The sequence below is a fragment of the Brachypodium distachyon genome, chromosome 1 (genome assembly GCF_000005505.3).
Source record: "Brachypodium distachyon strain Bd21 chromosome 1, Brachypodium_distachyon_v3.0, whole genome shotgun sequence".
NCBI classification, from domain to species: Eukaryota; Viridiplantae; Streptophyta; class Magnoliopsida; order Poales; family Poaceae; genus Brachypodium; species Brachypodium distachyon.
This window is the reverse complement of record NC_016131.3, coordinates 33,938,857-33,953,905: the sequence shown is the minus strand read 5'-3', so window position 1 is coordinate 33,953,905 and position 15,049 is coordinate 33,938,857. Positions and strand designations below refer to the sequence as shown.

General features: G+C 46.0%; 1 protein-coding gene across 9 annotated transcripts; it reads left to right on the top strand.

Moving 5' to 3' along the window:
- The first annotated feature begins 521 nt into the window (after positions 1–521).
- Positions 522–5,354, top strand: LOC100833640. Of its 9 annotated transcripts, none has more exons than XM_014897808.2 (4): positions 522–885; positions 1,021–1,086; positions 1,333–2,184; positions 3,514–5,354. In XM_014897808.2, exons 3-4 carry the CDS (start codon positions 2,111–2,113, stop codon positions 5,108–5,110), a joined length of 1,671 nt encoding a protein of 556 aa, XP_014753294.1. In that variant the 5' UTR covers positions 522–885; positions 1,021–1,086; positions 1,333–2,110; the 3' UTR covers positions 5,111–5,354. The 9 variants fall into 9 exon arrangements, with proteins under 9 accessions (XP_014753294.1, XP_024313240.1, XP_010227600.1 ...); XM_024457472.1 differs by having other exon boundaries at positions 522–889; positions 1,015–1,086; XM_010229298.3 differs by having other exon boundaries at positions 524–885; positions 1,015–1,086.
- The last annotated feature ends 9,695 nt before the right edge of the window (positions 5,355–15,049 follow it).

The window sequence follows — 15,049 nt, the reverse complement described above, 5'->3', positions numbered from 1 at the left end:
CAAATGACTACCCGCCACCTTGTCTGCACGCACGTCTTCGCCCACGGTGATGCACCTCACCGGACAGCCCTTCGACCGTGACGCACCCCCAATACAACCGAGCCTCGCACGGACGAAATGTGTTGAGACAACTATGGAGTTTGCACATGGACGCGTGTGCCATGGTCACTAACAAAAGGTCATAAATCAACAAAAGGTCGTAAATCAACACATTTTTTGGATCCACTCTTGATCTCGACGACGGTGAGGCCTGCGTCGGTACGCACCGGCGACGCGTGAGAGACAACTATGGAGTCTGCACATGGACTCCTTCGACCCGGGGCACGTGTATGGACGCGTGTGCCATTGTGAGACAAGCGGTGGACTACGTGTCTAGGAGAGACTTGTATGAATTTCTTATTCTTTTGCCTCACTTTTATTGGGTTGTAAGTGTCAGTGGATCTCTGTGAGTTCCACTCTTGTATCAATGTGGTAATATATATATATATATGCAGGGAATTTAAAAAAAAAAGGAGTCAATTGCTACGGAATAGGGGTATTAATCAATCGGTTAAAATGCTGAGGTGGGTGGATAGGCTGCAATGTGGAGAGGAACAGGTTAGTGGGGTTCTCCATATACTCCGTAGAAGATTTCGTCCTTCTACAGTTCTGCTGACCCATTGACGACGACCACGCGGAGGCGATGTCCCACTCCGGTGAAATCCATTGGAGGGGGGGCTGGAAGAGGAGGAGGTGAGTGTTCCCGGCCATCGTCCTCCTCATCTCCTCCTCACCGGCGGTTGTCCATGCCGATGCGCTCCGTCTCCCGTCAGTCCCGTGCAGAGCTCCGCCGCCGCCTGAGCTCCTCGGCCGAATCCCCGTCGCCTCCTCGTCATCATCTCCCCTGTTCGTGAGCCTCTCCCTGTGCCCCCTCTCGCCTCAACTCCTCTCTGATGCGATCCCATCCCCCATTCAGAGCCCGCCTCTGATTTTTCTGATTTTTTGTGTTCTTTTCTCGGCTCGGCGCGTTGCTAGGTGAAGGCTTCAGCGGCAAGAGGGGTTTGATTGGTGCTCGCCGGCGGCGGTTTTACTCGCTGCCATACTCCGGTGAGTTCCCCACTCTTCCTTCTCCGTCGAGCGATTTTTTTTGGCTCGCATGCTCCAGCTTTTCTGGTTGCTGATTTGGCTCTGGCGAGGTCAAGAGCGCAGAGTTGAGAGGGGTTCGATTCGTGCTCGTCGGAGGCTGGGTTTTCTTTTGAGTCCCCCACCGTGGCTATTGCTACTTGTGATGTGTTGCTCCTGTTCTCTCGCAGTTTTGGGTGCTGAATTTTTGCTTTTGCGTCGTTGGCTCAGGTGTGGCGAGGGGAAGACTGCAAAGGCGATAGGTGGTTCGTTTCGCGCTCGTGGTCACTGAGGTCCAGTCGACCGTCAGCTGAGCTTGCTTGTTCTGTTTCATGCCCAAATTGGTTGTACTCATTTTGTTCGTTCAGTGGTGAGGTCGATCTGCTTGTGGTGTTTGTTATGCCGACGAAACGGTTGTTCTATACTTTGTCCCAGATTTTGTTCTTGCAGTTTTTGAGTTTCAGTTTCATGTTGCGTTGGAGTGTTTGTTATTCATTTTCATGTTTGTTTTGTCATTTTTCAGTTCAGATTGCCCTGGTAATGTTTGATGTGCTCTAAATCTGATCCTTGTTATGGTGTGTATCTGTTCCTTCTGACTTTGTCCTTTTTCTGTCTGTGTGAATCTGATTTAGTTGATGTGGCTGGGGCTAGCAACAAAGTGTTGAAATTCAGCATGTCTGTTTTTGTATTCTCTATTTGATGCACTGCCAAACCAAATAATAGCGATACTTACATTGTGTTGAAGTGCATTTTGCACTGTTGGCTGCGGTATTCTCCGCCGTCGAGGCCCTCTCCACCGCCACGGCGACCGCGGTGGCCTCCAGGAAGACAGCCACGGCGTCATCGTCGTTCATGGCGCTCGTCAAGAGGAGCAACAAGGCTGCGGCCTTGGCAGCCGTCCCCATCGAAGAGGAGCCTGTGCCTCCGTACATCTCGCCGCGACTATGGCCTTGCTCCTCGATCCGTTCGTTCTTTCGAAGAGGAGCCTGTGCCTTGCCGTCGACTGAGGATGTGCCCTTTTTCTTCTTCCTCGTCTCTGTTGGGAGAAATCTTCCACGTCAGAGTGCCAGCTAGACCCGACAGGTGAGCCCGTCCTGTCAGTTTCGGGCTTAGACGCTAGCGAGCGGGTAGTTAAGTTAATCCGGTGGGTTTTAGTAAGAAAAACGTATACCGGTACCAATGTGAAATCATAGCCCGTAATGTAGCGGGTTTTTTGTAATTTACTCATTTTTTATACATCTTGATGTCTTGCCCTCTTCACTGTATAAATCCATTTCTAATTTCATAACCCAAAACACACACGAGAAATGATCCATATGCCCATGTTTAGTATTTTTATTTTGCTATTTATAAATTTAAATGTACTACTCCATTTTAAACTTGAGTGAAGTTTATTTATTTTTTGAGAATTAAAAAAAAATGGGTTGTCCGGTTGGGCTCTCTCGCAGACCCAAATGGACACAGGCCGAACACGGGCCTCTGGGGTGTCCGGGTCTCCATCAAAACGGACCAAAATGGACACTTTTTGTGTCTTATTTGGGTGGCAGCGCTGGATTCGCCCTAAACCCCAATCCAGCAATCCTTATCAATTTTGTTCGAATTTGGAAGAGAAGCAACAAAACCTGATTTTGTGTTTTCATTTTCACCGTGCTATGGAATTACAGATGAATAGATTTCCCCCTCACTATCCAACCCCAACTCTTGTTCTTATATGATGTTTTTTTCGTGCTTTTTCTACTTTGATGGATTACTAAGTATTGAACTTAAATTTCATGAAAATTATGCGATTTCAGCTGTACTTATGTTATGTCTTCATCTGTGTTTTTTGGGATGCATTATGTTTTGGCCCAGCGCTCGATCGGTTTCTGGCTCCGCCACTGAATTTCTCTCTAGAGAAAAAAGCTCGGCGTCGGCCAGGGATCACGTACCACTACTTCGTGCGTTACAACGTTCCATGGTCACGTCAGGGTCAAGGGTCAGGCGCCACTTCCACTAGCCGCAAAAAAGGACTAGGACTAGAGCAAAAAGGCAGACTTGCAGGTGCAAGTAATTAAGTAAACGAAGACTAACTTCTAGGTAAACCGAAGTCTTCCAAGGGAAGTGGTCTTGAAAAATGGAGAGAAAGGATCATGAATTAATCAGGTTAAAAAAAAGACCATCAGGTCGTCTCTTAAAATAGTCTAGTCGTCTCCTTTTGAGAATAAAAAGACTCTCTTGTGCTCCTAACGGCATTCACTCTGTGCCGTTCTAACGTGTAGCCGAACTCCTCACCATATATATAGTTGCACATCCGTTCTGAGTAGCGATATAGCTAGATACTCGTTTATTCATCCTGTTGGGCGAGGTGAGCACCGATCTTTTACTCTGTCATGACGACCCAGATCATAATTTGCCCTCATTTTTAATTAACAGGGAAATAATGGCCGAAATGGTTGCTTCAGCGGTGGTCGGCGAGACGGTGGGCAGAATCTCCACCTTCCTCGTCGGCCAGCCTGACCAGAAATCACGCAGGAGAGACGACACGGAGAGGCTGGAGATGGCACACATCAAGATCGAAGCTGCGCTGCACATTTCCAGCAGATGGCAGATCACAGACGTGCCCATGCTGCGCTGGCGGAGCAAGCTGAAGCGCGCCGCCCAGGAGTGCGATGACAAGCTACGCCGCCGCAAGCAGCGCGCCCTGGAAGACGAAGAGTTCAAGCGGTCGTCCTCCTTCCCCAGACGAGTAGCTCAAGCAGCCAAATCACTCGTATCTTCACCTTTCACCAGCCGCAGCAAAGGCGTTGACGAGTCATGCTCTGCCGAAGAGATTAAAAGGTTCGAGAGGTTCGCAGAGGGCACGAGCCAGTTCCTCAAGTTCGTCGAGCTCGGCGGAACCCCTCGGCGGCCGCACACGTTCTTCAACCCTCTCATCGGCGATCTCCTCGCAGGGAAGGCGCTGCACTACCAGGCACTGCAAGGAGGGAGGTTCTTCTGCTACATAGGCATATGGCCCACGAGCTTCGAGGAGCGAGGGGTAGAGGCAATGGTCGGGTTCGCATACCAGGATTTCAAGGAACCTGCCAAGGGCCTCAATGTAAGGCTCGTGCTGCGGCTCTCCGAGAGCAGCGACGTATTTGGGATCATAATCAAGTGCATGCAGTCAGCAGCTACACTACCTCACTTCACGGTCACTGCTGAAGGCGTGAGGAGAGAGCTGATTCAGCTTCCCACGCAGGATTTCTCCCGGAGCACTAGTTTTTCTCGCGGCGTCAAGGAGTACTGGCAAAGTGTGCACACCACGTCAACGCATTGGCTTCGTCCAGACCCACTCTGCTGCGCCGAGCATGAGAATGATCTGGTGGTCATTTCTAGCAAAACAAGCAACACAAATGCGCTGTCATCGTCTTCAAGACCCGAAAGGCTGGCATCTACGTTCCCGGAACAAGTTATTGCGGTGTATTTGCAATGCCACGTCTCTGATCTATCTGAGCAGCATAGGAGCCGGGAGGATTCAGGTGCTGGACATGGAACAAGAAGCTCTGCAAGTTCAGGTTTGGCTCCTCTGAAGCTGGGGGTTCTTTTTATTCCCCACGACACTCCGGAGGGCATAGAGCCTGCAGCTGAGAGCTATGCTTTCGAGGTGATTGATGGAGAGGAGCAAGAAATGGTCCACACTGATGCATCTCTGCAGGACGTAGATGAGAAGTTGCTTCCCAAGGCCATAGATCACCTCTGCCAGAACTATGAATCCCAGATGTATCAGATGTGCCTGAGGTCCAGGCATGGCACAGCGCACCTCTGCGTGGAGAAGACCAAAGCAGAGGTACGAACTGCAGGTAGAAATCGAACTGCTCGATCACAGTCAAAGGTTCGGAACAGAAGGGTGGATAAAAAGCGAGAGGAAAACAACATAGCAGGGTGGTTGGACGTGTCCAGAGACCTGCTTAAATATTGGGTCGTGCGTGCCTCGGACAAGCTACACGGGTCAATGAGATCTTGGATTGTTAACTCCCCTCTGCAGAACTAATCGCTCGCTCGGTAGCCTGCAATGGTTTGTGCAATCTTGAATGATAATGTTTCTAGTGTTATTTGTACAGAACTTCCCCCTGCTTAAACGAAATGACAGAGCTCCTATCTAGTTCGTAAAAAAAAATGTTTCTAGTGTTATGCAGCTCTTTCTGTTTTATGCTTGTTTTTCAAGAATAAGACAACACTAGAATGATGTATACAACCATGAATTTATTAATGAAATTTATTTAGGGAGGTGCTTCTATGTTATTACTCTCTTCTTTTCTGAAAAAAAAGCCCCCGCCTATCTACTTTATTAGAGCAAAAACAGGCGAAAACCGAGAATAATTCAACACGCCAAGAAAAGACAACACAGCCACTAATGCAGATTCCAATAGTGGATTTTCAAACCTGCTCTGAAAATTTTGAAACTTTTACTGAAAGTGGATTTTCCCATCTTAAAACTACCCTCAGATTTTCATAAAATTCTGAGTTTGTTTGGACCATTAAATAACTTTTACGAACACACAATGTCTTAGTACAAAACTAAGAAAATCCAATCCCATTCCCATTCCTTTCTCTTCACTGCAGGTGCCGGTACATCGTTAGAAAAGTGTTTTGTTTGGCTGTGTGCATCAATCTATGGAGAGGTTGAGACCTGGGAGTTATCCTCCGTTTCAAAAAAGGAAAGAAAACAAACAAATGTATGTGTTTGACGCAAAGGGTAATCCCACCTAAGAGTCATCCCGTGAGCTCCTCCTACAGTACGCTCATTGGTGAGCAAAATCACAAAACCTGGACAATGGGGAAAACGTGTCTTTGTTCCAAAATTCAGTTCCCCTAATACTCTGATACTACTCTCCATTTGTCAACAAAAGTTTGTGGTTTCGTTTAGATGCCACATACATAGATCCAGAGGCCTGCATGACATTTGATCATCAAAGTCAAGGCACAAATCTTTAAAATAAAACAAAACTCCCTGTCATACATAAATCTTCGTAGCTATAGAAAATGTAACTAAGGACAAAGAAAGAGGAAATTGCAACTGAAAAAACAGATCACCCGCACCGAAGGCGCTATTCTCCAGCATGATCGTTCCTCGCCGAGCCATGCACCTGAGCTGGACAACATCAACAATTCTCTGAACCAGGCAGCTTTGCGGAAGGTCCTTCTGCGCCTGTTCCTCTCTAACCATATGTCCCAAAGCGTGATCAGACTAATCATCGGCACCCTCTTCTTGACAGGACCATGCACATCGCCGGAGATGCCTCTGAACCAGTCCATCCGCGCTGCCAGGTTCTTCCAAGAATCCGGACAGAGAGTCGGCAGCGTGAAGCGGTAGCTGACCATGCGCCACAGAACCAGAGCCCAGGGGCATCGCAGCAGAGATGCATGCAGGTCCCCAAGTTCCTATGGCAAAGCTGACAAAAATAGGAATTCGGCCATCCTCTTAGCAGGAGCTTGTCAGCGGTCAAAATTCTCCGGTGCGTGACGAGCCAGAGAAAGAACCTGCACTTCGCGGGCGTCTAATGCTCCAGACGTCCTTCGAGAAGCCGGAGTTTGCGGCCCCAAGGAACTGAATGGCGTAAGCAGACGAAGCCGAGTAGGCGCCGCATGACGAGAACCGCCAAGAAAAGCTGTCATCGGAGTTGCTCAAGGAGTTGGCATTGACCCGGTTCCAAAGCTCAACGAATTCATGGAGGATCTCGGTCGTTACTCGTCCGCGCAGGTCAAGAATCCAGCGCCTATTCGTGATAGCATCTCGAACCGAGCGGTTCTTCCGAGCAGAGATCTTGAACAACACCGGCATTGCTAACCTTGGAGCTAAACCCATCCAGCTATCGTGCCAGAAGGACGCTGTCTTGCCGTCGCCCAGGCTAGCCACAGTGGCAACTGCAAACAGGTTAGAAAATGTAACTAAGAAATGAACCCCTGAGGCCCTGACTTCAATGCATCAAGACTCAAAGTTTTTGTGTTCTCTCCGTAAGAAGGTTTGCGCCATTTCATCCTTAACTTGTATACTTTGCCTATTGGATAAATGGTAAATTGAGTACATGATCACCGTATTTTATTAGGAGTAACCATGGTGATTTGCTGCTTCTTTGTGCAGTGATAACAACCTTTAGAGCATGATACCAGCCTTCTGAAGACAACGGGCAGCGACCAATTTCTGCTTAAGTATGTTTTCACCCTAAAAGAGGACACTTACGCCCGTGCTAGCCGGCTGTAGCACGGGTCCAGCCCAGCTAATTTATACAGGATATAGGACTTTTTAGCCCATGTAAAATGATTCCGGACTGTATAACCCATCTATCCAGCACCCCCACTCTCCCAGCCCAACATCACACAGGCCCACACAGCACACACCACGGCAACCCAGGCATCACCATGCTCCATCTCTAGATGCCTGATCGATCAATTCCCGTCTCGTCTTCTCTCTGCCCGGTTCCAGGCAATGAAGAAACTGTAGCCCCAAACCTTAAGCTCCCAAAATCCTTAACCGGCTGGCCCTGGCAGGCACAGCGGCGATCGGTGTCCGGCGGCAGTCTGCCCAGCATGCATGGATCATAAGTTAGTTCTCTCTTTTATTTGTTTGTCCGCCAATGTGCATCTGTATTCGATCGACATACAATTATTATATTATTAATTATGGCACAAGCATGTCACAAAAGTAATAATAAGAATAACGTCATCTAAAATTACAGAAAAATACTTGTCAGCAAAAAGAATGCATGCATAATGTTTGTGAGTAGAACGATGAATGAAAAGGGTGACAACATACATAGGATGGGATCGTACTTCGGTGCCCTACGGCGCTGACGGAACCCACGCGTCAATAACTGCGCCGTACATCACCAAGCAGCATCTCATAGGATGACAGCCTGACGGTAAGAGAAAAATGAGATGAAAAAATGAACACACCAAATTTGGGCCGTAGTTCCTGGCCTATAGACGGATGTAACAGGGGGGGCTAATTCCAATGGATCTGGTAGTATCCATTGAGATTGTCCGGAGTCCTGATTCTGCAGCCTGCAAAAGGATATGGCCTCCGGCCACCCAACTAAGCCCGATACAGTCCAGAATACGAGACCAGGTCTAGTTCGTTGTAGTCCTGTTTCGTCGGGCCTGCTTAGTACGGAGCAGTAGTTCCGTACCTCTTTCTCAAAAAAGAAAGTAGTTCCGCACCTATGACATATGACAGTGGAGTAAATTAAAAAAAAACCACTGCAGCCGCTAGGGTTACACATTGATACCGTCTACATTTTTTTTACTAAAAACCACCGGATTACACTAAGTATCCGGTTCCTAGCGAATAACCTAGAAACTGACAAGGCAGGTACACAGGTCAGGCTGACATGGCATGCTAACGTGGCAACTCTCTCTTCTTCCTTCCTCCCTATTCCCGGTCTAGAAGCTGCAGCAGGCCATCGTCTTGCTACCCGATTAGGAGCTGCTGCAGGCCGAGCACGCTGCCATGGCCGTGGAGAGCAGCGCGGCGAACAGCGGCGCGCGGCGAGCGGCGGCACGCGGCGAGCAAGGGCGCGACGCAGCGGCGGTGCAGGGGTGCGTGACGGGCCGCGGAGAGCAGCCCGAAAAACACCAGCGTGCGGGGAGTAGGAGCGCGCGGCGGGCCACGGCGGCGACGAGTAGGAGCGCGCGGCGAGCAGCAGGCCCGGCGGGCAGCGGCGCGGGCGTACAGCGGCGCAAGCGGCGGAGCTGCATCGCGTGGCCGAGCGCGGGGAGTAGGGGAGGAGGAGGTGTTGTAGAGGCGGGGCTACACGGAGGTGCTCATGGCCGAAACGCTCGGGCGAGGGAGGAGGCGGCTCGAGCTCGGCATCCTCGCCGGAGAAGGAGCAGGGACGGCTGGGTGGTGAGCAAGGAAACAGACCACGCCGGAGGCCGAGCTGGAAGACATGCTGGCCCAACAGTGGGCCATACCTGTCAGAAATAGGCTTACACGCTAAGGAGTGAGTGGTTACGCTAATCTGGTGGTTTTTTGCAACTAAAACGAAAACTGGTAACTATGTGAAACCCTAACTCCTAATGTGGTGGTTTTCTGTAATTTACTCTATGACAATGAAACGCAAAGTTTTTCGTCGAAAGAACATCAGTCTTTTCTCATCACGAGGAATCATAACTGCAAGCAGTCCAGTTGTGATTCACAAATCTCGGTAACATAATACCCTAACAGCCCGTTTGGCAACCATCGTTGCATTTCAGAAATGAAAGAAATCCAATTTTTGATAGGATTTTATTTGTTTGAATTTCAATTTTTTGTTCAAAAATCATGTTTGTCTATCACATGGATTAGTCGAGTGAGACAATTCAAGAGAAATGATGGATTTTTGAAAGAAATTAGGGTTAGTTATAGTGCAATTTCATGAAATTTGAGATTAAATTCCTATGACCAATTCCGTGCCAACCAAACAAGTTTGTTTCTGGAATTCTAAGTACAAATGATGTGGGTGCCAAACGAGTTGTAAAGGAAATTCAAAATTTTGCCGCCAAACGGAAATGATTGGTTACGAACCAATAGACATGTTGAGCCACGTATTATAAGATATTAGCATAAGTGCCCGTGTGTTGCTACGGAACAATTAGAAAAACTAACAAAATAGTATTCGTACAACAAAACAAACTGCCTGATTAATTCTTATGGCACACAATTTAATAACTATTGGCAAAGAGTGCATCGATACCAGACTTGGCCCTGAGTTACTTGCAGGCCGTCACCGTACAAGGAGTTTCATCCACATATCCAAGAGCAAATAGAAACTATAAATCTGAATGCTTAATAATCTATACAACCTATAAATTTATGATGAAATGCTACAACCATGGGTGATGGGTGAAAGTAAGCTTCAGAAGTGGAGGTTCAAACTTGGATATATCTAAACAAAGATTGTAGTATTGCACAATAATTTTTGGTGTGCTGAAAAGACTTGATGTTCCTATAAAGAGAAACGATGCTCCTTGATAAGATGCCTACACAAAACTGAAGGAAAACTAAGGGGAACACCGATTATCATATTTTAATCATAACGTTAAGTAAATAAATGCAGAAATCAACAGTTTGTTGGCAATGTAGGCTACTAAATGTGTTTGACTTGATCAGACCTGCAATATCAACAATAAAAATATATATACTACACTCAGATATGCTAGGAGAAGTTAATAAAAATATCGGGTCTGATCTGACATCATAACCAAAGCATGTACATGTAGGGGTTAGCTAAATCAGGCTACATAAGTAAAATAGGTAAAAAAATGTTACTTGATGAAGACAACTATCTCGAGATTTATATAATTTTGCTAAGGGATAAAATCCCATAATTGGTATCCACTGCTATTTGGGACAGAAACTAAGGAATTAAAAACATATCTACAAACATATCTTATACTCCCTCCGTCTCATATTAAGTGCCGAAATATAACATGTATCTAGACGCTTTTTAGTTATAGATACATCCATATTTGGACAAATTTTAGTCACTTAATATTAGATGCAGGGAGTAAATCATAATTATACATGTTATTTGCCCCTCTTCGTTTTGCGCTTTTGTCCCAAATCCCAACCCCTGAACAAAAGGCTGCAGACAATAAACAGAGCACATTGTTCATATTTCATATTAACAATATGAAAGACCAATAGAATATGAAGGAAAGAAAACAAGGAGTCCATGAGGTACAATATGGGCAAACATGATTTATGATTTGCTGACTACATCTAAATTAAAGTATCTCTTTTACTTCTGCTAATTCTGAGAATGCAACACCAAGCAAGGCATTACTTATCCCAGTAGCTTCTCTAATTCAGTCAAATACAGTAAACTCCTACTTATATACCTTACAAAGCACAAAAACAAAATTTACAATCTGGGTCTTCTTAATTCAGTTGCCTGCTACAATCTATAATCAGTTGTTAACATCAGCTATTTGAGACAATTTTAGATTTCAGAGAAAATAAAAACAAAAAACAAAGAGGCAGGTGTCCACGTTGCCTTCACGGTCGCTGCAATGCTGATCTCGCTGGCATGAGCTGCTGCTACGTCGGGGGCTCGGGGGGCGCAATGAGCGCCGGGAAGTCTTATGAGCAGGGGAAGGAAGGAGCAGGAGGTCGGGGGAGAGGGCGCCGGTGGCCGGAGAGGAAGGGGGCTGCGGCGGCGGTGTCCAGAGAAGGGGCGGTGGCGGCGGCGGGATGGAGCAGGTTGGAGCGTTGGGAAGGGTATCGAGCATGTTGGGCGTCGGGGACTTGGGGTTGAGACTCGAGACTTGAGAGGATCGTGGGGGAGAGGGAAATAACGGGCGGTGGTATATTGGCCGTAATTTTGATGACATGACGTACCGCGACCGTACCATCACCACCAACTCCAATTTAATACTACCTCTGATCCTAAATTGTTAACTCAAATTTGTCCAAATATGGATGTATCTATTCTTAAAAAGCGTATAGATACATGAAATATTTCGACAATAATTTAGGATTGGAGGGAGTACATTGGTATAGACGTATTAGCGCAGCATGTGTTGACGCGAACCCCAAAAATTCCAACGTGGGTACACACCCTCACGTGGACAATTTTCTAATGGCAGATCACGATCTGCATTAATTTGAATCGAGATCTTGATGAGAAAATGCAGCAGGGGATAGAATTTGCAGGATGTTGTCAGCCTGTTGCAGTGCTCTAACAAGTGTTTTTTTTCCTTAATGATTCCTAGCCAATTCCTGCCATATGATTAGCCCAGACACTGTTCTGCATAAGTGCAAGAGGGTTTTGTGTAGGGCCCATTGTCACTTAACCATAAATGGCCCGAATTGATCGAACACAAATTGGGACAATGACATAATACGCCATGGTTAGCCCATCTCTAACCACCTTAACTTTGTTGTAAAGGAGTTCATCCCGTTAACCAACAATGCATCCTATGTTTACTCCAGCAGTAGAGAGTATCTTAGTTATTTAATAGGAGACGAGAAAAATACAAGTTTGCCATCTTTGTGCTAGGCTTGTTGAGACTAAAACTTGCCACTTTATTGGTAAAGGATAGTTTGATCAGGCCTAAATTTGTGCAGGACTCAGAATTTGACCCATGCAAGTATTAAGATATGACTGATGACAAGCTAGGTTTTAACCTATGGCGTTAACCCAGAATGATCAGAGTCGAAGACTAGAGACATGTTAGGGCTTCTCACCAGCCAGGTTATTGTACTACCTCCACCAGCCAATTTACAGTTTGTGAAGGGAGATAAATTAGATGCTGGAAAGGCTGGTTTTCACAGGTTGGGCTCGAGAAGATTTTGAACACCCCTAACTGTGTGCTTCACACAAATCTTCGTTCCAAATGAAGCCCAAATCAAGAACACGTATTCCTTTGAGTCGGATCTTTGGCATCAAAACGGAAACTGTGTAGGGAGCATTGCCCAAAATGCGTCAGCTCCGCTCCAGTGCCAGATACACCTGGAAGAAGCCAAAGCACCCAAAATTACATGCTTTCACTTTCCTAGGAGGTATAGTACGTCTTTTCTTCAGAAAAAAACATGTGCTTGCCTTGATGCCAGTCAATTATGTCTTGGCCCATCTAGTTGGCTTCCCTTCATGTGCAACATTGATTGTTCCTGGTACCACATGTACACTGCTCCAATTTGTCCTGCATAACATGTGCATAAACTGGGCAACAGAAGATCAACGAGTAAAAACTTCTTGTTTTTCATTTTGACACTGGAGAAAATCACTTCTTTGACAGTTTCGTTAGGAGTAGCTTGCTCAACCATTGTACAGGAACGGAAGTATTTAGATATCTACAGTGCAATTTTCTTTGGGGAATGCAGTACATATATATAAGCATCCGCAGTGTTCCTAATCTTGCCGTCTTGTTTGAAAAGGTTTTACCAGCTGTCACGATATTCTAGAATTCATGTTATGAAAGCAACACAAAGCCAACAAACTTGGATCGCAAAAATTGTCAACACCTGCTACCTACGTACGCTACGTGTAGCCGGAACAAAACAAAAGACCATAGAAGAAGAAACAGGTAGCAGACAAATGCTGCCGTGATTTACAGGCTCCACATGATCTCTGCATCCAAGAATAAATAAAAGATCCATCACGAAGGTTCCCTACCACATGAGATCTCTCTGTTTGTCACCACATACTACAACTTCCATAAACAAAGCCAAGACGAGAATGGTTGCATTAGTTTAGCTGTTTAGGAATACTGACAACAGCGACAGTGCATTTGGAATTGTTTCCCAACACCTGCCACGCATTTCAGTAGGCAATTTCATTAGTTGAGAATTGGCCTCTGGACGTACTACATGGTTTCAACTTTTCACTGATCAAAATTGGCATTTGTACAAGCTTCAATGGTTGCCTCAAACAACAAAAGTTACAGTGAAAAACGTTGTGAAAACCTTTTGGCCCGTAGTAGTATGTGGCTCCTGCGATTAATCACCCGAAAGGACATCGACCCCTTCCTCTTCTCCAGTGCCAAGTGCCAAGGGATAATCGCTCCTCTTTTTCTCGGAGAAGATTTGAAGAGCTCCGAGCAAGCCCAAGGTCAAGCGAATGGCTGGCCGTCACGCGAAAGGCTGTCGTATGGAGGTTGGAGATCCATAATTGGCCTCGTGATCACCCAAGACGAGACATAATTAGTGAGGAACTCACCAGAGAATTTACGTTCTCCCAGGGAGTACGGCCGGGGAACTGTTTCCCACCGGCAGCTCGTCGACACAAACCCCCTCCTCCAGCAGCGCTCACTTGTCGTGTTCTGGAGACACCGAAGACCGGTTCTCATCTACTCACTCGGATCATAAGTGTCGGGAAGTTATTACTGTATAAAATTATAAAATTATTGTAACCTATTTTTTACTAAATGATTGACACTTATTTTTTTAACCTGTCGTAGTACTATTTGTTCTGTGCCATATAATACGTCGCAAATTTAATATATGTAGGTACATGCGTATTAGACAAAAAATAAAATCTGCAGAGAATATTTTGTAATTATGACACTTAATACACGTGTAGGTACACGCGTATCTGAAAAAAAAGCTGCGACACTTGATATTTGACGGATGGAGTGGTTCTTAGGGCATGGGAACAGGAGGTGGCTCGTCTATGTTTTCAGATCCAAATGGAGCATACGTTATGTATCACATGATCATTAAAATTTTAATATCACTGAATAAACATCAAAACATGGCCACCAGCACACGTTATCCTGTAGGGATACCCCGGAGTATTGACCGAGACCTATGGCCCTAGCCAATAAATTGTTCTGGTTGGGTATCACCCTCATACGTACCACAGTACTGAAAAAATACTGTGCGCCTACGGTCAAACAAGGCAACGAAGCACACGGTCTAAAATAATCCTAACTAAAAGAAAGTAATGGAGGATAAAACTACAGCCACTTGTCAAAGGCCAACTGTTGCTAGTCGAGGTTAATTAACTACTTCCTCTGTTTCTATGTACTTATAAGATGTTTTGGAAGAGGTAGGACCACGAGGTGTCTGTTCTATGTTTTCAGATCCAAATGGACATTCCATCTTCGGGTTATGTATATAGGCATTAGGTAATCAGTTTGGCAGAATTTAAAATAGAGGCTAATCCCATCTATGGCAACAACGCTGTCGGTTGCTAAGCTAGGCCTATCGATCACGTATTCACGTGTACTTATGATATTATTTCACGTCAATTCAGGCCGGTTTTCGATCGAGTTCAGTGGGCAGATCGAAACAGCATGGTGGCTTTCACGACAAGCTTCCTTCGATTTGACGCTTGTATCGTATAGTATATAGTTTATTAATGATGACAGAGATCTTGTCTGAAGAAACTTAATTACTGGCTCGTAAAAGAAAGAGAAGCTGTAAAAGATGAGTACAACTACACCTGAGCTCAGTTGCGTCAATTTTCAAAGCCATCGGGTCACTATGGTGAGGGCCTATGAGGCCTAT

Coding starts and splice junctions, on each gene's coding strand:
- LOC100833640 (XM_024457471.1), top strand. CDS start 786: ATGCCGATGCGCTCCGTCTCCCGTCAGTCCCGTGCAGAGCTCCGCCGC. Junction 890..1,020: donor CGTCATCATCTCCCCTGTTC/GTGAGCCTCTCC, acceptor TGCTAGGTGAAG/GCTTCAGCGGCAAGAGGGGT. Junction 1,087..3,513: donor TTACTCGCTGCCATACTCCG/GTGAGTTCCCCA, acceptor TTTAATTAACAG/GGAAATAATGGCCGAAATGG.